Source organism: Pseudorca crassidens, chromosome 2, assembly GCF_039906515.1.
Source record: "Pseudorca crassidens isolate mPseCra1 chromosome 2, mPseCra1.hap1, whole genome shotgun sequence".
In the NCBI taxonomy this organism is placed as follows: Eukaryota; Metazoa; Chordata; class Mammalia; order Artiodactyla; family Delphinidae; genus Pseudorca; species Pseudorca crassidens.
In genome coordinates, this window is record NC_090297.1 from 15741890 (window position 1) to 15766545 (window position 24656).

The 24656-nt window shown below is 48.2% G+C and overlaps 1 protein-coding gene across 3 annotated transcripts; it reads left to right on the forward strand.

Moving 5' to 3' along the window:
* The first annotated feature begins 8341 nt into the window (after positions 1-8341).
* On the forward strand, positions 8342-24365 carry PINK1 (PTEN induced kinase 1). 3 transcript variants are annotated; one of them, XM_067722721.1, is made up of 8 exons: positions 8342-8795; positions 14240-14524; positions 15917-16017; positions 19222-19401; positions 20286-20449; positions 21406-21533; positions 21869-22105; positions 22927-24365. In XM_067722721.1, the coding sequence occupies exons 1-8, from the start codon at positions 8400-8402 to the stop codon at positions 23182-23184; spliced, it is 1749 nt and encodes a 582-aa protein (XP_067578822.1). In that variant the 5' UTR covers positions 8342-8399; the 3' UTR covers positions 23185-24365. The 3 variants fall into 3 exon arrangements, with proteins under 3 accessions (XP_067578822.1, XP_067578827.1, XP_067578818.1); XM_067722717.1 differs by having other exon boundaries at positions 8343-8795; positions 19219-19401; XM_067722726.1 differs by lacking the exon at positions 19222-19401.
* The last annotated feature ends 291 nt before the right edge of the window (positions 24366-24656 follow it).

The window sequence follows — 24656 nt, forward strand, 5'->3', positions numbered from 1 at the left end:
GTTAAACTTCTGCTTGATGCGAGTCTAGATTAGTGGTTTTTTTCCTTTGTACATGTCTGTATTTTTTAAATTTCCAAAACATTTTTTTTTCTATTTAACAAGAAAAAAATGGTATAGCACAATGGTTAAAAGTTTGAACTTCAGAGTTGAACAGCCTCCAAACCTTGTGGCTTTGGGCAAGCGATTTCATTGCTCTGAGTCTCAATTTCCTCATCTGTAAATCAGGGATGACAGTTCCCAGCATACAGCATTGTCGTGTGGATCAAAGGAAATAATGCCCTATTGAGAGCCCAGTGCTGGGTCCTCAGTAAGCTCTTGATACATGCCAGCTGTTCCTTTTATTAAGGGTGACAAATTTGGGTCCTCTGATGATGGATTTGAGTTTTGCAAACAGGCTTTTACATTCATTTAACAATTGTTTATTGAGGGCCTACTGTGTTGCAGGGCTGGGACCTGACCCTGGGGATACAATAGTAAATAAGACATAAAATCCCTGCCCTCACAGGGTTCTGTCTAGCTGTGGCAAACGACATCTAAATGATTCTAGTACTTCATGACAAGGGCCACCCAAGGGGAAGAAAGTGCTCCAGGGGCAAGTCACAGGAGGAGTGGAGCTTGCCTGAGAATGGGCAGAGCAGCCCTGAGGAGGGGATATTTCAGCCAGGGCACAAGAAGGGTCAGCCCATTAGGGAATGCGGTTTGGGGAGGGTCAAAGAATGAGGACTGTCTGGAGGCCGAAGCCCAGTGTTCTTATACTTCATGGAAACAGACTGGGGAAGGCAATTTGCAAAGAAGGATTCCAGAAATTATTTGAACAATGTCCCCCTTGGAAGAATGACACTCATTTGGCTGCAGAGAAGCTGGGAAGTTTGTTTAAAATAAAAGCACTTTCATTTTGCAGTCCCACTGTTCTGAGGGCTGTGATTTCAGAGCAGCGTGTGCTCTATTGTTCAGGGCTGTCTGTGTTTTTTAGGACCCTAAAGCTGAGTCCCAGATTCCCATGGACATATTCCAATAGAAGCATGTATATTTCTGTGGCTCTTGCCAGCTGCTGCTAATTGCTTATGTAAACTACAAGATTCTTTAGGATTTCCTTTTGGGAGGGAAGAGGGCACAACTATGATTGATGGATGCCAGGGGTACTTTGGGTACCTGTGTCAGAAATGAAGCCAGAAAATGCTGTTCAAGAATAAATAATGGGGGCTTCCCTGGTGGCGCAGTGGTTGAGAATCCGCCTGCCGATACAGGGGACGTGGGTTCGTGCCCCGGTCCGGGAAGATCCCACATGCCGCGGAGCGGCTGGGCCCGTGAGCCATGGCCGCTGAGCCTGCGCATCCGGAGCCTGTGCTCTGCAGCGGGAGAGGCCACAGCAGTGAGAGGCCCGCGTACCGCAAAAAAAAAAAAAAAAAAAGAATAAATAATGGAATGGCCTAATAAGTCTCACACACACACAGTATTTTTTATACAATTATATGAGCACAGAAACAGACGTGGAAGGAACACCTAGTCTGTTAATAGTTTTTGAGGGGGTATGGGAAGGGGAAGTTAAGCGAGGGGCAATTAAAAACCTGTTTCCTCTTCTATGACTGAACAGGAAAAAAAATGGCATAATGATTGTGTTAGTTACCTATTGCTGTGTAACAAATTATGCCAAAATTTAGCAGCTTGGGACAACAAAAATTTATTATCACACAGTTCCTGCAGGTCAGGACTCTGGGCTAATCTAGGTCATCTCAAGGTTTCATACAAGGCTGTAGTTAAGGTGTCAGCTGGGGCTGCAGGCTCATCCAAAGGCTTGACTGGGGAAGGATCCACTTCAGAGCTCACAGGTGTGGTTGTTGGCAGGATTCCTATGGGCTGTTGCTGTTACCATTTAGTTCCTTGTCACTTGGACCTCTCTACAGGGCAGTTTACAACACAGCAGCTGGCTTCCCTCAGAAGAAGCAAGTAAGAGAGCAAAAGAGGGAGCAAGACAGATGCCAGAGTCTTTTGGTAACCTAACCATGAAGGTGACATCCCATCACTTCTGCCAAATTCTATTCCTTAGAAGAAGTCACTAAAGTCCAGCCCACAGTCAAGGGGAGGGGATTCCACAAAGCCATGGTTGGGGGAGAGGAGGGGATGTCACTCTAAAGATGTAAAAATTGAAAATGTACATAGACAGGAAAAAAGAAGAAAACAGAAAAGTGGGTAAGGGTGGCAGGAGGACCGGAAGAAGCAGGCCTGGTTGGCCCTGTTAAGGAGTTGACCTTATTCCAAAGGGCAGCTATCAGTTTCAGACGGGGTGGGGTGGGGTGACATGGTCAGCTTTGTGCCTTAAATAGCTCAGTCTGCCAAATCAGGAGATAGTAGAGAACTGAAGGAAATCATAGAAGAGATAGCCAAAGGAGTAGAATAGCATGCCTCTGGGCTCAGAGGGAGTTGGAACAGGAGACCTTTGCTTTTCATGATGAGCCCATCTCTATATACTGTTAGTGTTTTTTTAAACCAAGGATGCATATTACTTTTATTTAAAAGACTTTTTAATTTAAAAAAAAACAGAAAGAATAAAAGAAAGAAGCTTGTAGAAAGGAGGTTCATTTAGCAATACTGTAGTGTAAATTCTGGAGAGCAAACTCAGCAGTTGATTCTGTTGTGGGCGGGGATTGAGCTATTTGACATTCCTGTTGTTTCCTTCTGGTTTCTCCTCTGGCTCACCCCTGGGAAGGTGGAGTGAATCATGTGATTTTGAGTTTGAAAGATAGCCCAGCCCCTTCCTCTCTCCACCCCCTTGGGAGGGCCGGAGATCCAGCAGGCCCCATGCTGGGTGCTAGGGGATCTAAGGTTTAAAAATCACAATCCCTGTCCTTACAGAACTGAATGTTTAGAAGGGGAGACAGAGTAGGGGCATCTAGCCCAGTCTAGGAAAGGTCAAAGAAGGCTTCCTGGAGGAGGTGACCTCAAGTATGAATGGGGATTCTTTCAAAGAGGTAAATTAAGACAAAGGGATCAGCATGATGCTTGGGACAACTGCAAGTAATTCGGTATTGCTGGACCACAAAGGGCAGGGAAGGGGGACGGCAAGAAAGATGCTAGGGCCAAAGAGTGAAGCACCTTCTCTGCCAGGCTAAGAAGCTTAGGCTTTATCCTGAGAGCAATGGGCAAGGGCAAAGAGCCTGTGAAGGAGTTTAAGCAGCAGGTGACATAGCCATATTTGTACTTTGAATAATCACTGCAGGGCAGCAAACTTACTGGACTGCATAAACCACAGAGTGTCTGAATGTCTCAACAACACCACACCTCCACCATCCATTACCGCCACATTTGCATCCACCTTGCCCAGTCAAAACAGAGACACTTCTTCCCAATGAAATCTCGCTCTCTGCCCACCGTTGTCGGATTCTAACCTCTAAAAACTACAGCCCAGGAGTTCCAAGTCGCTGGATTTTGATCGGGCAGCAGCTTTGCTCTGTCAACAGTTTTAGCAAAAACCCCTTCCACCTCTGCTGGCAATTCACAGATAACATTTCTGAAATGGTCTGTGGATAAAAGATGTTGCTGCCCTGGGAAAACGTGTCTGTCTCCTGGCAGGAGGAGACAAAGAGCATTGAAATGGTGCCAAAGGACATCGTCCACGAGGGAAGGTCAAACAGCCCTCAACAGTTCTCTTTTTTGAGTCTTGCCTTTTTCCATTTTTATATTAGCATCAGCCTTTTTCGCCCCCATGTCCTTTGGGGGAAGGTTAAATGATGCTTCTTAGGAATATTATGCACTTTATCAAAACTATACATACAGTCTTGTTGCCTGGAGGGAAAAGGGTACAATGAAGACACAGGATGCCACAGAGCAGAGTGTATACCGGAAAAGGATCCTGTGGCCTCTCCAGCAGCCCCTCCCATTCTCCTCTGATTCTTGTGGCTGAGCATAGTAAAGGCTGCCTTGGATGTTTAACAAATATTCTCTGAATGAATGAGACTACTCCCAGACAGAATATTAAATCTGCAGTATAAACAGATATTTTAGCAGAAAAGCATATGCCGTACCCCTGAATTCACCTGCGTGGGATACCATTATGGGAGAACCTCAGGATGATTCCCCTGAGACCTGAGACATGGTACCACCATGGAAGACTTCCTTCTCAGGAGGACAGATGAGGACAGTGGAATCAGGGCCGTGATCCCTACGAAAGGCAGCCCCTGGGGCCCACACAATAAGGCTGTATCTCTACCCTGAGAAGGGAGAGCATGGAACCCTGTGATCCCTGCTGGAAGCTTCTCTGTGTAGAAATCCACTTGCTTGCCCTTTCTTTTGTTTTCTATTCTGTTTTGTTTTGTTTTGCTTGCCCTTTCTATACAGAGGTCTGCTGAAGAATTGAGCTTCACGCTGTGCTTGGTTTAGACGTGTCACAAGCACCTTAGATTTTTCTACAGAAGGAGAAATGAATGAGTCCAGTGCCCTCTGTTGAACAAGAAACTGCACTGTCTACAATGGACGGTTAATTAATATGAGCCTGGACATTTCATTTCTACACGTGGGTGGATTAAGCATCACAGGTTCAGCAGGTTTATTTGCTGCTTAGGGAAACAAACCCAAAGGCCAATAACAACTGCACTCTTTAACTCAGAAACATCAATGCAATGTCCCTTTAGTGAATGTCTTACAAGCTGCATAGTCATTACAAGCCTTATGGTAAAAGGTTACATTCCTAGGAGAGTAAAGAAAATCCTTTTCGTTAAAATATTAAATATCTCAGAGAACTTCTTGTTCCTTCTCAGTAAACATTAAAGAGCTGTAATGATAATGACACACAACAGATGGGTAGATTTAAACTTTAAAGGAGATCTTTGCCCCAACTGACTAAGTTTCCATGGTTGAGCCTGCGGTCACTGGAGTGTGAAGTTTCTCCAACCTTCTCTTCCTTACCTTTCTCCAAAGGACAATTTCAATGGAACATTTTAAATTTGCAATTTAAAATTCTCTAAGATTGATCAAAAAATTAAAGATAATATCTGATTTCCATGTGCCTCTATAAATAAATTGGAAGGAAATTCATCTACTTATTTATTTATGTCTCACCCAAATAAATATGATTGCATATGACAAGGAGCCTGCCATTTCTCCCCATAGGAGATATCAGAACACACAAACTGCTGAAACAGTTGGCCACCTGTCTCCAGCCAGGGGTCCACACCATGGCCAAGCAAGCCTGGGACCAGAACTCTTCAGATAATTGAAGATCCCTCCAGCAACACCTGCTATTTACATGTCCCTTAATTTCATATTTAAGCAGGAAGGAAGGAGTGTAAAGCCTTTTGCTTGCTCTCTCTTGGTGTCCTGCCTTTTCTATCACACCATCATCAGAAGAATCAAAGTGAAGATGCTCCCTAATGTTGGCTGGCCATAAACAGTGGAAAGTCCCATCCTTTGTTCGTTCAGGAAAACGCTGACTGAGATATGTGCTACAGCAGAGCAAAGTTCAACTCAAGGCCTATGATACAACGAAGCTCATTATTAAAATGTATTTGTTGTTTGAAACCACTGAGTGCAATGACAATTAAGTAAATTCTGTGAACTTTATCACACTATTCAAACTAAGTTCATTTTTCAAAAAAATTTGAGAACATGAATGAGTTACACTGAGTTTTTTTTTTTGGCCATGCCGCGCCGTGTGGCTTGCGGGATCTTAGTTCCCCGACCAGGGATTGAATACGGACCCTCGGCAGTGAAATCTCAGAGCGCTAACCGCTGGACTGCCAGGGAATTCCCTCAAAATGCTTTATTTTATTTTATTTTTTAAATTTGCTTCCACCTTTTCTTTTTTTGTGTCTATTTTTTAAATTTTTTATTGCAGTATAGTTGATGTACAATATTATATAAGTTGTACTACATAGTGAGTCACAATTTTTAAAGGTTATATTCAGTTTATAGTTATTACAGAATATTGTCTATATTCCCTGTGTTGTACAATATACCCTTTTTGCTTATTTATTTTATACATAATAGTTTGTACCTCTTAATCCCCTACCCCTAAGTGTCCGTCAACAGAAGAATGGATAAAGAATATGTGGTATGTATATACAATGGAATACTACTCTACCGAAAAAAAGAATGAAATGTTGCCATTTTCAGCAACATGGATGGACTTGGAGGGTATATGATGCTTAGTGAAATAAGTCACACAGAGAAAGACAAATACTGTATGATATCACTTATATGTGGAATCTAAAAAAATAAAACAAACTAGTGAATATAACAAGGAAGAAACAGAGTTGCAGATTTAGAGAACAAACTAGTGGTTACCAGTGGGAAGAGGGAAGGGGAGAGGGACAAGATAGACTGAATTTTTCAAAAACGCTTTATGTTAAAAAGCTTTATGTAAAATGCTTACAGAAATATTACACACAGAAAATTGCACAAATCAAAGTGTACATCTAGGTGAATTTTCATGACATGAGCATACCCGGATTAGGAAAGAAAACATCACCAGCATTCCAAAAGCCTCTTCAAGTCTCCTTCCAGCAACTACCCTTCCAAGGGCAACCACTATCCTGGCCTCTAACACTGTAGATTAATTTTGTCGGCCTTTGAGCTTTATATAAATGGAATCATGTAATATTTATTGCTTTTTATGTTTGCCTTCTTTAACTGATCAGTATATTTATAACATATATCCATGTTGTTGCCTACAGCTGTAGACACTTTTATGGCTGTTTAGTATTCCATTGGGTGAATATACCACAATTTATCCAGTCTACTGTAGATGGCCATTTGAGTTGTTTCTAGTTTTACACTATATGGAATAGTGTTGCTATAAACATTCTTGGGGAAACTATGTATGCATTTCTATAGGTAAATGCATACATAAAATAAAAAGTAAAATTACCAGCTCCCCACTTTATATATATATATATATATATATATATATATATATATATATATTTCAATATGTTTAAATTCACCAATTCAAAGATGGATCTTTTTGCAGTTGCCTTATTATTCGTATTTACTCCTATCCCTACTTACTATACAGCACAGAACCAGAGCTGTGCTGAATGTTGCAAATGAGCCCAAAAATAAATGGATTAGGCTGTGCCTTTCTACCCAAGCAATGCTGAGGTGGGTCTCAGGCCAGACAAATGTCTCCTTGCCCTGAAGCTCACCTGTCACACACAGAGATACAGGGCTACACCTACAAAAACATTCTACATCTCTTCCAGGGCCTCTTACCTACAACTATCCTTAGGGGTAAAGAGAATAGAGGTAGCCATGATTACAGCAACGTTTTTAAAATGGCAGCACCACAAAATATACCTCCTTAGCCTGGGGAAGGCATAGTCCCTTGTTAAAGAATAACCCACTGACCAAATAAATCATGTAGGCCTTGTCTGGATCCCAGTTTGAATAACTGTAAAATAAGACAAAACAGCAGGGAAATCTGAATATTGACTGGATAGTAAATGATATTATGGAGCTAATGTTAATATTTTCAGAGGTGATAATAATATTGTTTATGCTTTCTTTAAAAGAGTTATCACTTAGCAATAGATATTTAGGTATTTACAATATAAAGTCATTACAATACGATGTCTGGGATTTGTTTTAAAGTTGGGGGAATGGGGCATAGGAAGGTATGCATAGATGAATAAAATAACGGCCAGTTGTTGAGAATTGTTGAAGCTGGGTAATGGGTACATGGGGTTCACTATACTATTCCAATATTGTGTGTTTGAAAATTCCCATTTAAAAAAAGGCAAGAAAAAAGAAATCAGTACTAATCCCTTTATCGGCCATTTCTAACAGCAGCTTTGGGTAACAGGGCTCTGCCACTAACAAGCTGTGCGACATTGGGCAAGTCGCTCCACGTCTCGGGGACTCAGTTCACTAATCTGAAAAATGTGGCCTTTGGGTGCGATTTCTCTTGGAGTCCTAAGAAGCCAGCAGAGACCGTGGGCTTGTTGAAAGGAGCCTAAGGGCATTGGGAGACAAGGACCCAACAATCAGGGCAACGTGAACTTTAACCTCAGCTCTGACACATACGACCTGGGTCCCTCACTGCCCTCTCCATGCCTGTTTTCGTATCTATAAAAATGACATTCCTATCTCATTGGTGGGAAAATTAACAAATGTAAAGAGTCTGGCACGGTGGATGATAATAAATATGTTTCCCTTCTTAATTATTCGATTTTGCCCAGAACCAGCGATGTTCACACTGAGGACCACCCTGACACGCGACTCCTAAACCCTGGGTACAAAAGCGCAAGAAACTAACCAGCGCCCTCGCGCGCCCAGCCAGGAAACCGCCAGAGTGGTGGCCCCGCCCATTAGCGACCGCGCCTGCGCAGAGGCGCCGCCCCCGAAGTTTGTTGTTTTGTCCGGCGTCACCGACGCCTGCGGCGCCGGGAAGACCTGGCTGCGGAGCCATGGCGGTGCGACAGGCGCTGGGCCGGGGCCTGCAGCTGGGCCGAGCGCTGCTACTGCGCTTCACGGCCAAGCCTGGCCCGACCTACGGCTGGGGGCGACCGGAGCGGCCGGGCCCCGCGGCGGGCTGGGGTCGCGGGGAGCGCCCGGGCCAGGCCGCGGGACCCGGCGCGGAGCCGCGCAGGCTCGGGCTCGGGCTTCCCGGCCGCTACCGCTTCTTCCGCCAGTCGGTGGCCGGGCTGGCGGCGCGGCTCCAGAGGCAGTTCGTGGGGCGGCCCCGGGGCGGCGCGGGCCCTTGCGGCCGGGCCGTCTTTCTGGCCTTCGGGCTGGGTCTGGGTCTCATAGAGGAGAAGCAAGCGGAGGGCCGTCGGGCGGCCTCGGCCTGTGAGGAGATCCAGGTGAGCTCTGGCTGCGGGCGGGGGCCGAAGCTGGGGCCGGAGCAGAGGCGGGCGGGAGTCAGGTTGGGGGCGGGGCTAAGCGCGTGGGCTAAGCGTGTGGGTGCGGTGAGGGGCGGGGCTGGCAGGCATGTACTGATTTGGGGCCCTGGGTCAAGATTTATCTTTTTTTTTTAAGATTTAATTGTAATATTTAACACACTCTGCTTTTTTAAAAAATTTTATTTATTTCTTCTTGGCTGTGGTGGGTCTTCGTTTCTTTTCGCGGGCTTTCTCTAGTTGTGGCGAGCGGGGGCCACTCTTCATCGCGGTGCGCGGGCCTCTCACTATCGCGGCCTCTCTTGTTGTGGAGCACAAGCTCCAGACGCGCAGGCTTAGTAGTTGTGGCTCACGGGCCCAGTTGCTCCGCGGCATGTGGGATCTTCCCAGACCAGGGCTCGAACCCGTGTCCCCTGCATCGGCAGGCAGATTCTCAACCACTGCGCCACCAGGGAAGCCCCTCAAGGTTTATCTTGGAGCTGGAATTTCTGGGCAGTCATTGGTTAAAGCTCATTTTCTTTGTTACTGATCTCCTCGTACTCGGCCAGGACCTCACTTTTGTTTTACTGTCTTCCCTTCCTCAGCATGTTTTAAAAGATATGTTAATTATAGCTCCTCTTGCACCGAGGCCAATGACTTTCCATAAGTTTTCTAAAATTTAAGGACAACTAAATCATAATAACACTTCTATTCCTGAGGTGCCTGTCATCCACAATTTATGCATAGGGAAACATACTCAGAGCGGTGAAAGGTGAAGTAACTTGCTGAAGTCACACAGCTAATAAAGGGCAGTGCCCCAAGTCTGACTTTCCAGAGCCTGTGCCCTTAAACCACTGTGCCAGCCAGGCTGCATCCAGTTTAGCCAATTAGTGACATAATTGAAGCCACAGTAAAAAGCAAGAACAGCAGGAGAAAACAGCAGACCTAATGGGTTTTAGTTAACCTGCATAGAGTTATCAGAGGTGACTAGAGACACAGAGGTTCTTGGGCTTTTTAAATGTTTTAAATAGCTCAGAGAATTCTGTTTCTGCTCAACCAAAATCTGTATTTCTTCAGAGAAACAGAGCCAATAGGATGTGTTTATAAAAAGGGAGATTTATTTGAAGGAATTGGCTCTGCCGTTCTGGAGGCTGGCAAGTCCAAAATCTGCAGGGTAGGTGGGCAGGCTGGACACCCAAGGAAGAACCATTGTTGAGTTCAAGTCTGAAGGCCATCTGCTGGCAGGATCCCCTCCTCTTCCAGGGAGGTCGTTCTTCCTGGGGTTTGGAAACACTGAGTTAGTACAGCCCTTGCATTTCACAGCTTAGCGCTGAGGTCATGGAAGGTGGGGTGACTTGCCCAAGGACACAGCTGGTTGAAAACCAAGCGTGTCTCCCATGTTTCCTGGTTTTCAGCCCAGTTCGTGTTACTCATCACCAGAGTGTCTCACATTTGCGCTGTCCCCTTTGGGGCTACAGGTGACACCTGACCTAGTCCCCAGCCTCTGTATTTGTCTTTTGCTACAGTTCAACTGGCAGAAGCCAAGGTCGGCCAACTTGACAAATCCTACTTAAAATTAGGGAGGCTGTTTTTAAACCGAGGAGCTTGACCCCCTAAGCTTACCATCCTCCATGTCCTTTCCTCACACTTCACCTTTCTGTGACTTAAAATTTTTGATTAGTTGCCAATTAATTTTAAAAATTCGGGCATTTGGCTTCTTTTGAAAGAAAATCACCAGATCTGGCAACTCTAGTGCTAAAATTCTGTATGGTGTCATACTGGGGTAGAACACTGACCAGTGCCTTTAGATGCATTTGGAAAGCATTTGGGGAAAAAAAAAGCCTATATAAAATAGGCAAAAGACATGAATATATATTTCACCAAGAGGAGATACAGATGCCAAATAAGCATATGAAAAGATGTTCAACATCACTAGCCACTAGGGAAATGCAAGTTAAAAATACAATGTGATATCTCTGCATACTTATTAGAACAGCTAAAATTTTAAATTTAGTGATAGTAGCAAATGCCTGTGAGCATGCAGAGAAACTGGACCAATGGTGAGAATATAAAATGGTGCAGCCACTCTGGAAAATAGTCGGCTGTTTCTTACAAAGCTAAACATGTATTCGTTGTAGGACCCAGCCATTGCAGCCTTGGGCATTTACCCAGAGAAGTGAAAACTTATGTTCACACAAAAACCTGTACGTGAGTAGCTGCTATGGAAAACAGTATGGCAGTTCCCCCAAAAAATTAAAAGTAGAGTTACCATATCCCAGCAATTCCACTTCTGAGTATATATTCAAAAGAACTGAAAGCAGGGACTTGAACAGATACTCATACACCTACGTTCATAGCATTATTCAGAGTAGTCAAAAGATGGAAGCAACCCAAGTGTCCATCAGTGGGTGAAAAATAAGCAAAATGTGCTATATACATACAATGGAATATTATTCAGCCTTAAAAAGAGAGGAAATTCTGACACATGCAACAACATGGAGGAGCTTGAGGACATTATGCTAAGTGATATAAGCCAGGCACAAAAAGACAAGTACTGTATGATTCCACTTATATGAGGTATTTAGTCAAATTCATAGAGATGGAAAGTGAACAAGGGCTGGGGAGAGGGGCTGGGGAGTCACTGTTTATTGGTATAGAATTTCAGTTTTGCAAGATGAAGAAAGTTCTGGAGATGGATGGTGGTGATGGCTACACAACAGTGTGACTGTACTTAGTGCCACTGAACTGCACACTTAAAATGGTTAAAATGGCCAATTATGTGTATTTTACCACAATTCTTAAGACTAATTTTTAAACACAGATGTTCACGGCAGCATCATTCATAATAGCAAAATATTAAAAACCCAAACATCCTTCGGCAGGTGAATTGTTAAACAAACCCTGGTACAGCCATACAGTGGAATACTAAGCAATAACAAGGAGTCAGCCATCGATAGGTAACAACCTAAATGAACCTCAAGGGCATTATGCTTAGTGAAAAAAAGTCAGTTCCAAAAGGTTACATCCTGTGCGATTCTATTTATATAACAGTCTTGAAATGACAAAACTGTGGAGATGGAGAACAGATCACTGGTTGCCAGGGGACTGGGACGGGTGGGGGTGGCCCAAATACAAAGAGGTGGCACAGAGGAGTCTGTGGCGACGGAACACGCTGTCTTGATTGTGGTGGTGATTGCATGTATCTGTACGGGGGATAAAATTGCATAGAGTTACACATGCGCACGCGTGCACACATGAAAGAATGCAGGTCAGAAAAGATGGTGAGGGACTTCCCTGGTGGTCCAGTGGTTAAGACTCCGCGCATCCACTGCAGAGGGCACGTGTTCCATCCCTAGTCGGGGAACTAAGAATCCACTTACGCGCGGCCAAAAAAGAAAAAGTGAAAACTGAGTAAGGTCTGTAGTCTAGTTAACAGTAGTGTATGTTGTCACTTTCCTGGGCTTTGTACTAGTGCTTTTTATAAGATGTCACTTGTGGGAAACTGGGTGAAGGGTACACAGGACATTTTGTACTTTTTTTTTTTTTGCTGCTTCCTGTGAGTGTATAATTATTTCAAAATTAAAAGTTTTAAAACATGTATCTCATTCTCAAAACCATGGTTGCTAAAGGATTACTCTACAAGATATTGCTTCCACTCCACAGAGTTTGGAAACTAGTTGGCAAGGCAAGACAGACTTTCGTTTTTAAAAAACATTAGAAGTTATCATACGAGGTGTGTTAGCTCATAGGTTCTCAGTGCTTTAGGAATCCTCCAGGAGGAAAGGTTGCTGTGGGCTGGCTGTCAGGACTGGTTATAGGGGAAGCAGGAGCTTGAGTTGGGACTTGATGGATGAGTAAGGATGAGCAGGTAGAGTGAAGACAATAGAAATAGGGGGCGGGGGAGGGGAATAGTTTGAGCAAAGGTTCAGGGAGAGGCATGTGAGAGACCAGCACGGACAGTGCAGACCAGCCTGCAGAACAATTTTCCCATGTAGGAAGTACCAGGACAAGGTACCGAATAACCTATCAGGTTCTTGAACCTGATGAGTGACACGTGAAAGCAGTGTGGTTTCATCCGGCTCAGAAGCAGGTGAAGGGAGGACGTGAGTGGGAGAGTCTGGAGCTGAGTGACTAACCATGAAGAGGGAGGGGTCAGCAGGTCAGATGGGATTTGAGGGGGAAGGCAGAGTTTGGGTGACTGCAGAAATGATGTCACCTGCCTGGAGTAGGCAAGAACCCCGATTTGGGGGAAATAGCCTCGATCCCAGTGCATCCCCACAGCACCTGCATTTCCATCTATGTCCCTCCGAACTCTTGTATTCTTGTTTCCTTTCTGCAAACAGAATGGCCCACCAGATTCCTAAGAGGTAGAGACAGGAAGACAGATGTATGGTCAGGCCACTCAAGATGGCCGTCCTCTTGCTCTCTGTACATCCCCTGCTGGACCAGTCCCTGCTTCACTTACATCCTACTCACGGGAAGGTGCTCGCCCCCTGCCCCAACTAGTGATTGTTCTAAGCCTTAGGCCAAAACAGCTCCACCTGCTAGTTTATTAAAGGGAAACATCTGTCCTCTTGATGGTCATTAACGTGAGGGGCTGTGAGGGACGTGCCCCAGCCGCCGGTTTCCCTGGTAACTGATGAGCCAACCTGATACCAATTTCCCTATAAATGGTAGCCTCCTTCTCCCGCGACTAGTGAAGATTAGTGAAGATTGCTGCCATGTCCTGCCTGCTGTCTGCCACACACGTTGGGATGTTGCTCCAGGACCTTATGCTGCAGATGTGTAAGATACCCCATCCAATAAACCATTGATGCCTTTGTCACTGTCTCCAGGCTCTTTCTTCAGTCGTCTCAAGGCTGGGCAGATACAAGGCTTGCAGGCCTGTGGGCTGCAGCCCAACAACAGGCCCTGATGACTCGGCTCCAGGGAGCCCCCTTATTTTACCCCCTGGCCTGCAAAAGCAGCCTGAGCTCATTCCCAAGTGGGAGGGGTGGCTGCTGACCACATGCTTCTGCCCATACACAGTTCTTGGTAACCGTCCAATACCTGCCTGCCGAGGTCTTTGCAGAAGGAGCCGTCTCCATAATCAGAAACCCCCAAGCTTGTGCTGGGAGCTTGACAGGCAGCAAAGGAGTGATGTGCCCGTTGCAGAATTTGAGAGTTCTGACCTCTTAACTAATTCATGTTCTGTGTTGGGCTGTCTCGGTGACTGCAGTGAAGTGACACTTCGAGAAAAATTACTCTGAGTAATGAGAGAGAAAGCAGGATGGCCTGAGCCCAGGACGAGCAGTGAAACCCAACTTGGTTGTGTTTTTATTGGCTCTTGGTCTTGTCAGTGAAGAGCTCGCCTCACTGTACCTCCGCATCCCTTCACTGAAGCCTTACTGGGCTCCCTGGCTCACGATGCCTGCTTTTTTTCTTCACAGGCAGTTTTCACCCAGAAAAACAAGCTGCTCCCTGACCCATTGGACGCTAGACGCTGGCAGGGTTTCCGGCTGGAGGAGTATCTGATCGGGAAGTCCATTGGCAAGGGCTGCAGTGCCGCTGTCTATGAGGCCACCATGCCTGTGTTGCCCCAGAACCAGCAGGTGGCAGGGAGTATCGGGCTTCTTCCAGGGAGAGGACAAGAGATCATTCCACGAGGAGAAGAGGAGCAAGCCCCACTGGCCCCTGCCTTTCCCTTGGCCATCAAGATGATGTGGAACATCTCGGTAAGAGTGGGGCCTTCCATCTTTAAAGTCGGCCCATCTTGGGGGAACCTCACGGCGCTTTTTCCCAGGCAGTAGATAGGAAACAACACAGATTCTCCACAGTACAGGTGCCTCACGCTCTTGCACAAGAGTCTGAAGCAGCATGTCTCAGACTGTAATATGTCCATGCATCACCTGGGGTCAGGTTAGAAGGCAGATAGATCGTGGGCAGCTGCTGCGGGGTGGAGCCTGAGGCTCCCACCTGACCCCCGCCACTAATGAGCCCCCAGGCGATGCCCATGCTGCTGGGCCGTGAGCCACACTGAGTACCAAGTTCCTAAAGTGTCCAGGCCGATCAGTTGATTTCAGGGCTGCAGTCTGCACCGGCCTCTCTCTCCCTGACCTGCCACGCTGGGCACGAGGGGCCGCACGCCTCCCACCGCCCCTGCAGACCCAAGGCTGGCTTGTCGCCTCTCTGCTCTCAACTCTTGCAGAACTCGACACTTTGGGAAATTGAGTATTTTTCCCACCTGAAAACAAAGACTTCTGTCCATTTAGAGTAATTTATCTTGCCATTACATGGGGGGGTGGGAGGAGAGGTTAGGAAATTCATCAAGACCTGATGCGTTTCCTCCTGCCCAGAGCATCTGTCCGAGGCTAAGGTGGGACACAGCCACACAGCTCATGCTGGACACTGAAGGATGCAGGTTCAGGTTTCGATCTGGGGAATGGAGGTTATTAGACTATACTTCCACGCTGGGCTGATAGCTAACAAGTAGCCAAGTCCTCGACCTAGGAAACATCCAGTCTTAGTATCAAAACTCCCACTGGTTGGGGCACGACAGCAAATGCATTCACAAAAGCTAAAAGACTTGATTCTTAAAGGATTCTTGACAGGTTTCACAAGTCCTGAGAGCTGTTCATAATGAAATGAGGGAAATAAGGTGCTTTTCCTTGTTTTGTGTTTTTTACTGGGTGATGAAGAGGGCTGTTCTGTGATTCGGCACGAGTTTATCCAGCGGGGGCTTGTCGGGCTGGGCCTGTCTGCTGAAGGGAGCCTGCGAGGGTGAGCGTTAGTGCTCGGTGGTCAGGTTTGAGCCTGGTGGTGACCGGAGGCACCTATGGCAGGAAGGAGGGCCCCTGCCTTGATCATCTTGACACCTCCTCCTGCCGTGGGCACCTGAGCTGTCAAAGAGTGTGAGGTGTGGGGAGCGTCCTCTGGGTTGGCATGGATGGCATCTCTGCCCTCTCTCTCCCAGGAGACACTCAACTTGGCCTCCCACTTCAGAGAGGTTATCTTAGCTTGAAGGTCAAAACCAATTCTAGGCAGTAGCTGTCCTGGTCCAGGTTATAAGGAGGGCCTGGACTTGCTTGGGCCTGTGTAACCCTGGATCCATTACGGATGTGTTCCAGGCGGGCTCATCCAGCGAAGCCATCTTTAGCACAATGAGCCAGGAGCTCGTCCCAGCCAGTCGAGTGGCCTTGGCCGGGGAGTATGGAGCAGTCGCTCACAGGTAAGCACCCATCTGCCCACCACACAGAGCAGAATCCCCACCTGTGCCCTCACCGCTCAGCACAGTGTCTGACACGACACACAGTAGATAATAAATTCTCACTGAATGATGTAGTCAGTGATGGATTTTCAGTTGGTGGATAATTGGGAAAGACTGTAGACGGTCCGACTCTGGTGGAAGATGCAGGTGGCCGACTCACGCTGGAGTAGGGAGAGAAGGCCGTCCAAAGCTGCCCAGTTCAGAACCATGGGAAATGGATCTGGTTTCTGATGCCTAAGTAATGCCCAGGTGGAAACAAATCGAACTCTGTCCCCAGCGGAGGCAACGCTCACTTCACGAACAGCTGCCGTGACCCGATAGTGCCAAGAGTTTTTTTTTAATGGCCTGTTCTCCATGTGACAGAGGAGCCTGAGAAGTCGGGAGCAGAGTCTAGCGTGGTAAGTGCTAGAATAGCGTACGCTCAGGTGCTGAGGGAGCCCAGAGGTGCGTGTGTTGCAGGGGTTCGGGGCCATTCAGAAAGGCCTCTTGAAGGGACAGTTTGTTCTGCCTCTTGGAAGATGGATAGCCATTAGCTAGGCAGAGAAGTAGGAAAAGAGGCTCCCTCCACAGAGGGAAGAGTCTGGATGGCAGCCGAAGCTCACCTTGGCTTTGCAAACCCACAGGTTGTAAAAGATAATACTTGTGCCAGAGGAGACGCTGTGCTCCCTTTAGTATTTGCAGACCCCCAGGAAGAGGTGGCCCGCTGCATTTTTGGTGACTTACTAGAGGGTTGGTCTGTAGATCAGAAGCAAGAAGGTGGAAATGGGGACTTAAGGAAACATACGTGGAAGACCCCTTCCAGGGCTTGGAAGGCTCTAGTGTGACTGACGGTCGGTGCAGGCCTAGGGAAGTAGCTGCTTGGTGGGCTTAGCCCTGGCCTCCTCTCCTCCGGATTCCTTTGTAGGGAAGGGTGGGTGTCAGCTGGTTCCTAGGGTCTAACTTTATCCTCTGGTGCTTCCTTTTGTGGTGGAAGCGTCAGCCAGCTGACATGGTGCTGCCGTGCAGACCTGTCACTCTCCAGTATTCTACCCACTTTAGTTTTTTCACAGCATTTATCTCCATCTGTCCTTAAATCGTAGATGTCTTTGTCTTATTTATTCATCGTCTCTGTGGCTGCACTGAAAGCTGAGGGCAGGGCTTTTATGTTTGTTTACTGTGTACAGCCAACAGCTCAGTGAATGTCTGCGGAATGATTAGATGAATATGGCAGAAGGTCTGTTACCTAAAGTACTAATGACATCAACTCTCAGAAGAAAGACTCCAAGACCCTGAGAGCACTGGGTGGATTTCTTCCTAGCCTTGCTCCTCTAGGGACCTCAGACTCAGCCCTTGTGATCTGCTCCTGGGGCTGCTTCTCCCACCTGATTTCTGATCTTCTCCCGTTCACACCCTATGCTCCACCGTGGTGAATTCATATGCCCTTACCAGATGCACACAGGCCTCTTGTGTGTGCAGTTAGACACACACACACACCCCACACACACGCACGCACACACACACACACACACACACTCCGGTCCTGCTCCAGTTCTATATACACACACAAACACACACGCGTCTCCCCAGCACAGCCACACGCCTCCTCTGGGCTCTCGTGACAGCCAGGCAGCGCTTTCCCACTGTGGCACTGACAGCCTGTGCTGTGATCCTGACTCTCCCACTGGCCCTAATGGCCCCAGGCTAGGAACAATGCTTTGATTCCTTTGATCGCCTAGGACAGGGGCCCATTTGGGTGGAGTCCAGAGGAGCTGTACGAGGCCACATGGTGGACCGGCTTCAAAGCTCGGAACTGAGGCAGCTCTGAAGACAGAGCATGTGTTGAACTCTGTGTTGTCTTGATGTCTCTGGGCTTCTGCTCCATCCTCCTCCTCTGCCACCCAGCGTCCTTATTTCCTACCCATGGCTACACCTCTGGCTTCCCTCAGGCCTCAAGTTCATGTGCCCAAAGCACAGTGAGGGCAAACAATACTGAAACATCGGAGTTTGGAGCAGAGAAAGATTTATTGCAGGGCCATGCAAGAAGGGTGGCTCATGCCCAAAAAACCCCCGAACTCCCCCAAGGGTTTCAGCAAAGCGTTTTTAAAGGCCAGGGGAGGGGAAGGGAAGGGGGTCACAGGGTATGTGATCGGCTCGTGCACAGTTCTCTGACTGGTTGATGGTGAGGTGACAGGGTGGTGTCACAGGGGTTAACATTATCAATGCTTAGGCGCCAGTAGGTCTGGGGGCCATGAGCCCGTGGTCATCAAGTAGTTAGCACCTTCCATTTGGTGGGGGGTTGTCACATCTGTAAAACAGCTCAGGAATGTGCATCAGATACTGTTATCCAGGTACTTTGGAGAGGAGCTAAAGCAGAGGATACGGGGGAAGGCCCCGTAGGGTCCTGCTCCGTAACAGCATCCTTTCACCCTCAGCTCCATTGCTGACTGCCCGGGTACTGCCACGTTTCTTCACTCACTCACTCCACAAAGAGAGACTCTCCCCTTTTCCTGCCAGCCACTGGGCCTCAGACATGACTGCAGGCTTGTTGCCCTTGGGGTAGGTGCTCACCCTTAGTCCCAGCAGCTCTGAGCCAGGGGTAGGTGGTTTTGCAGCCCTGCTCATGCAATCCCAAACGTGGCCATTGTGTCTGAGCAGTAGGTGTGGGCATGGCAGCAGGTGACATCTCTACTATGAACTGCATGTGTATCCATTCACTCAAAGGTTTATTGGGCTCATACTCCATGCCAAGTGTTATGCTAGAACTTGGAATCGAGGAGATTCTAGGTCCTTTACAAGCATTAACAACTTCTTGAGGTATGTTACCACCTTATCCCCCTTTTGCATTTGAGACTGAGCCCAGAGAAGTTAAGCAACTTGGCCAAGGACTTGGAGTGGCAGGGGTGGGATTCAATCCGAGGCAGTCTGATTCCAGGGTCTCCTCCCTCCACTGTGTTCTGCCACCTGGGATGGATGGACAGTGGACGGACTGGTGGAGTCACTGAATGCAATGAGTCATTGTGGGTTTTCCTTCCAAAACCAGGCTCTGCACCTGGGGCAGAGTTGATACGAGGAGCTAGCTGGGCGCATAAATGCATGTCGGTATTGAATGTGGCCTTAGACTGTTATATTTCCAAGTGTCATATCTGCTACTGGCCTCATGTTTGTCCCACTTGGCTGAAAAAGAAGATCCAAGGGGGGTCCCAAGCAACTGGCCGCACACCCCAACGTCATCCGCGTCTTCCGCGCCTTCACGTCGTCTGTGCCACTGCTGCCAGGGGCCCTGCTCGACTACCCTGACGTGCTGCCCCCGCGCCTTCACCCCGAAGGCCTGGGCCACGGGCGGACACTCTTCCTTGTGATGAAGAAGTAAGTGTCGGGTGTGGCAGGCCCTGTAGTGAGCAGCATGCCTGGAGCCTGGGGTTGCAGGGAAGAGGGATCCCCGCCCTCTGGGAGGCCAGTTGTCCCTTTAGGACAACTTTTCATGAAAACAGAAACACGTGTTGAGTCAGAACATACTTTTCCCCTAGTGCTGTTAGTACCTTTGGCTGTTGCCCCCTCTATGCTTACCTCACCTGGTTTCTTAACATAAACTGTTCTCCTTCCTCCGTCCCTGCACCCCTGGCATTGCCGTATGGGTTTTTAAGGAAACAAGCATCTGTACTGTTACTTTTAATAGTGAGGCCCCAGCTCTTACTTCCTAATTTCAAGATGGTGGGTGGGAACAGAAAGGATACTTGGGGAAAAAGGAAATCAAAATGTTCAGGAAGAAGAGGAGGGGCTCCCCTGGTGGCCCAGAGGTTAAGAATCTGCCTGCCAATGCAGGGGACATGGGTTCGAGCCCTGGTCCGGGAAGATCCCACGTGCCACGGAGCAACTAAGCCCGTGTGCCACAGCTACCGAGCCTGAGCTCTAGAGCCCGTGAGCCACAACTACTGAGCTTACGCTTTAGAGCCTGCGAGCCACAACTACTGAAGCCCGCACACCTAGAGCCTGTGCTCTGCAGCGAGAGGCCACCACAATGAGACCCACGCACTGCAATGAAGAGTAGCCCCCGCTTGCCTTCATTTCTCTTTCTCTAGAGAAAGCCCGTGTGCAGCAACAAAGATCCAACACAGCCAAAAATAAATAAATAAAAGATAAATAAATAAAATTAAAAAAAAAAAAGAGGAAAGGCCATCACGCTAATAGGAAATAAGGTGCTCGGGATCCTTGGTGCACAGTAGCCGAGGCCCTGTTGCCCTCTCTGCCAGCTACTCCTGTACCCTGCGCCAGTATCTTCATGGGAACAGCCCGAGCCCCCGCCTGGCCACCGTGATGACTCTGCAGCTCCTGGAAGGGGTGGCTCACCTGGTGCAGCAGGGCGTCGCACACAGAGACCTGAAATCCGACAACGTCCTTGTGGAGCCAGACGCAGGTAGTTGCCCCGCTGCACCTCCAGGCAGTCCAGGGCACACTGGACTTTAGGTCTGGGGACGTTTAGGAGCCTTTGGGTCTTTTTTGATTTTTATGTTCTAAGTTGTTATGTCTTAGCTCTGTACACAAGAGATGAGCACTCCCTCCTTCAAGATGGAGGTTTTTGTTCTCTGTGTAGGACCCGTGGAGTGGTGGTTAACGGTTCCCAGGTTCCTTTCGGTTGTCCGCTAACAGAATAGAAACCTCAGTGGTGGACATTTTCTTGAATAAAGTGAAAGAGAGGTAGACTTTAGCTTAATATAAGAAAGAATTTTCAAACAGTGAGCACTACTTGAATGTCAGCCCAGCTGCCCCTGGCAGTGAGCTCCCCGTCACTGGAAGCACTCAAGTGAAGCTGGATGGTCACTTGCCTGGGGATCCTGTAAAAGAGCCATACCGCTGGTCAATTTTGAACTAGAAGATTTGAGATAATTAAATATGCAATTCTAGGGGAACTGGCTTTTTAAAGGAAGTCTGTATGAATCCTTTTACAAATAATTCATAACGGACCTGTTTTTTAGGTTTGGATTTGAGGTTTCAAGTTCAAAGGCTCTTGGCGGTCATTTGAGCCAGCACCACCTGATCAGTAAAACAAGAGCTGCTCCTTCGATCTTGGGAGAGCTCCAATTACTAGATTATTTAGATTGGGACAAATTTTATCCCGTTCTTTGCTTGGGGATCTTGATTTCTTAGAGGCACATCTGTACTTGTGTGGCTGGCCCCGCTCAGCTCTCCGGCGAGTGGGCAGCTGTCCAGGCCTTGCTGGCCTGTGCTCCTGGGTCAACACGGAGTCCCTGTGAGCCCCTCGTACCCACATCCAAAGGGTGGCTTTAGTGGAAACATAGGACCTCGGGCGGGGGTGGGGGTGGGGGTTGGTGGGGGAGACTCGGCCACTCACCTCTGCCTGTCCGTCTGCAGACGGCTGCCCCTGGTTGGTGATCACAGACTTCGGCTGCTGCCTGGCTGATGAGCGTGTCGGCCTGCAGTTGCCTTTCACCAGTTGGTATGTGGACCGTGGTGGAAACGGCTGCCTGATGGCCCCTGAGGTGAGTCCTGCTGAGCGTGTCGGGTGCCGTCAGCAGAGCCTCTCCCACCAGGTTTCCTGTTTACTCAACACTTTCATCTTCTCTGACCCACAATGCATCAGAAGTCCCTTCCCTGCCTCTTTGCTTAAATCTGGATCTGATGTTCCAGGAGATGTGCGTTTTGTCAGCCCAAAGCAGAGCTGAGCAGATTCTCCTGCATCTGAGCTACAGTTCCCTCAGGTTCTAGTTTCCCTGGGACAGAGTTCAGATTAGTCTGTGAGTTGGGTGCTGTGCAGGAGCATGAATAGTTTAGGAGTACCAGCAGCATGAGTGCTCACCGGTTGCTTTCTGAGCAGGTGTCCACAGCCTGCCCTGGCCCCCGGGCAGTGATCGACTACAGCAAGGCTGATGCCTGGGCGGTGGGAGCGCTCGCCTACGAAATCTTCGGGCTCCCCAATCCCTTTTACGGCCAGGGCAGGGCCCGCCTTGAAAGCCGCAGTTACCAAGAAGCTCAGCTGCCAGCACTGCCCGAGTCGGTGCCTCCGGAGGCGAGACAGCTGGTGAGGTCGCTGCTCCAGCGAGACGCCAGCAAGGTGAGGCCATCCCCAGGTTTACAGGGATTGTGTGGATGGAAACCTCAGTTCGTGTTCCAGAGTAAAGGTCAGGGTTGGGCAAGCACTAGAGTGACAGGCGGCTCCTCTGTCTTACAAACGTAAAGGCCAAGTATAGGAGACTTGCGTATAGATAGGAGTACGGGAGCTGGCCACCAAATTAGTCAGGATTCCAGCAGTTCAACTCCTCTTGGTTTAGTTGCTTAAAGTTACTCAGAGGGAAAGAGATGCAGTTTTAAGAAATGTTTAATGAAGATGTAGCTTAAAGAATCAGCTGAGATCTAATCAGACAGATGTGATGACGTCTCCTAAGAGATCTGGACATTGTGAAATTACTACAAAGGCTAACATATTTGAAACCTGGATTGGAGTGGCAGGTCCGGTTGAGGTGGCATGTTTAGTGGCAACAGCCTGGACAGACCAGGGCTCAAACTCCTGTCCTACCACTTACCCCTCACCGTGTGCGGCAGGCTGTCACGGTCACGGTAGGTGCTCGCTGCTGCCCGTCATTAAGTTGTGACAACTCCCCTCACCCCAGACATGGCTCCTGGGCCTTCCAGGGTGGGGAGGCTCTTCCAGCAATGCACACTGCCCCCCGCCCCCCACCAATTTGTACCCATGGAAAAGCCAGGAGTGTGTGTCTGTCAGGTGAGTGCAGGGCATTGTAGGAGAGAGAAGGGTGGAGAAGAATTTGCTTGGGGTCAGAGAAGGGACGGCCCTGCAACGAGGATGCATTAACAAAGCAGGCTGTGGGTGAAGACTTTGTCACAGGTTCTAAGCATCAGCTTCCCTTCCTGTTACAGAGGCCATCTGCCCGAGTCGCTGCTAACCTGCTTCATTTAAGCCTCTGGGGTGAACGTACTCTAGCCCTGAAGGACCTGAAACCAGACAAGATGATTGGCTGGCTCCTCCAACAGTCAGCCGCCACTCTGCTGGCCAACAGGCTTGCAGAGAAGAACTGTGTGGAAACAAGAATGAAGATGTTATTCCTGGCCAACCTGGAGTATGAAGCGCTGAGTCAGGCAGCCCTCCTCCTCTGCTCGTGGAGAGCGGCGCTGTGATAGCTGATGGAGCTGGTGAATGGATTAGTAAAAGAACTTCCAGTATCTGTGTGATGATGGTCTGTGAATGCTGAGGGAGGGGCTCCTAGGTGAGGGGTGTGGGAGTCGGTCGGGAGAAAAGATGGTGCAGGGTGGGCCAGTCAGCCAGAGAGAAGGCCTCGGGTTTGGCAAGCGGAAGGAACAGCTCGAGTTCACAGTCTAGCTGCTGACGCGCTCAAGCAGTGTGATTTTGATGCATCATATAACCTGTGTGGACTGAAGTTCTCTTACCTCTGAAATGAAGAAACTGGTCTGGATAGAGGTCGGCAGACTTTGTCTGTAGAGGGCCAGTACTCAGGCTGTTGCAGCTACTCAACTCTGCCCTTGCAGCGCAAAGGCAGCCTTAAATACGTAAGCAAGTCAGTGTGGCGGCTTCGCAATAAAGCTTCATTCAGGGGCACTGAGATTTGGATTTCACGTGTCGCTAAATAGTCTCAATTGTTTCCAACCACTTAAACGTAAAAACTGTTCTTAGCTTGCAGGCCTACAAAAAACAGGCAGCAGGCCAGACTGACCCACGGGCCAAGTTTGCCAACCCCTCGTCTAGATGAATTCAGAGGGCCTGACTGACTAACTCTAAAAAGAAACGCTGGCTAATCCCCAGGCCCCTTTGTGTATCAGCGCTAAATATGTGACTAGCTCTTGCGTACAAATCCAAAGGAATGCGCCCGCTGTCCCAGGCGAGGGGCTACTCGGGTGTAAGCTGCTGACCAAAAAGTCCCACCTTAAGCTCGTGTCCTATCTATCTTCACAGACCTCTGAAAAGTTAGTGACCGAGCAGGTGAGGCCGAGCTGAGGCGGGTCAGACCTGCGTTCCACGTTAGAGTCTGCGTGTTACCTGCGCTAAGGCAAACGTTCGCACAGGTCAGGGTATGCAGGTATCAGAGTGAAAAACGCTGAAGTGAGGCCTGAGATGTGGGAGCCTCTGCACTTCAGTCACGCGTCCTGGAACAGCTCTGAGGGTGCTCTGGAGGAAGCATCGCCACGGAGCTCGTCCAGCTACTGAATTGAGTCTAGCGGAGCTAACGTGACTGATGAAATGGGAATTAACAGTAGTGTTTTAAACTTGCTAATTCTCCCCTTCTGACGAGTGTTTCTTACAGGAATCGTGAAGAATTAAATGCATATTTACAACTGCAGAACGTGTATGTGCCTGGAACTGAATACTTGGCTCTAAGAGTGACTCCTACGCCACAAAGACAAGAAACGATCAGTGACGGGGAAGGGATTTTACATACGACTTTACACATGCTTTTTAGGAACACAACTATTGCCTCAAGCAAGGTGAACATAATCTAAGGTTCTTTTCAACCAAGCAGTTCTATAATTCTGTTACAAAGTCAAGCACTGTTGGCTTCCTAGATTTCCAATTTCAGTCATTTCCCCACTGGCCTTTATTAACCTTATTTTATCCCTTGACGTTTAGAAGCTCT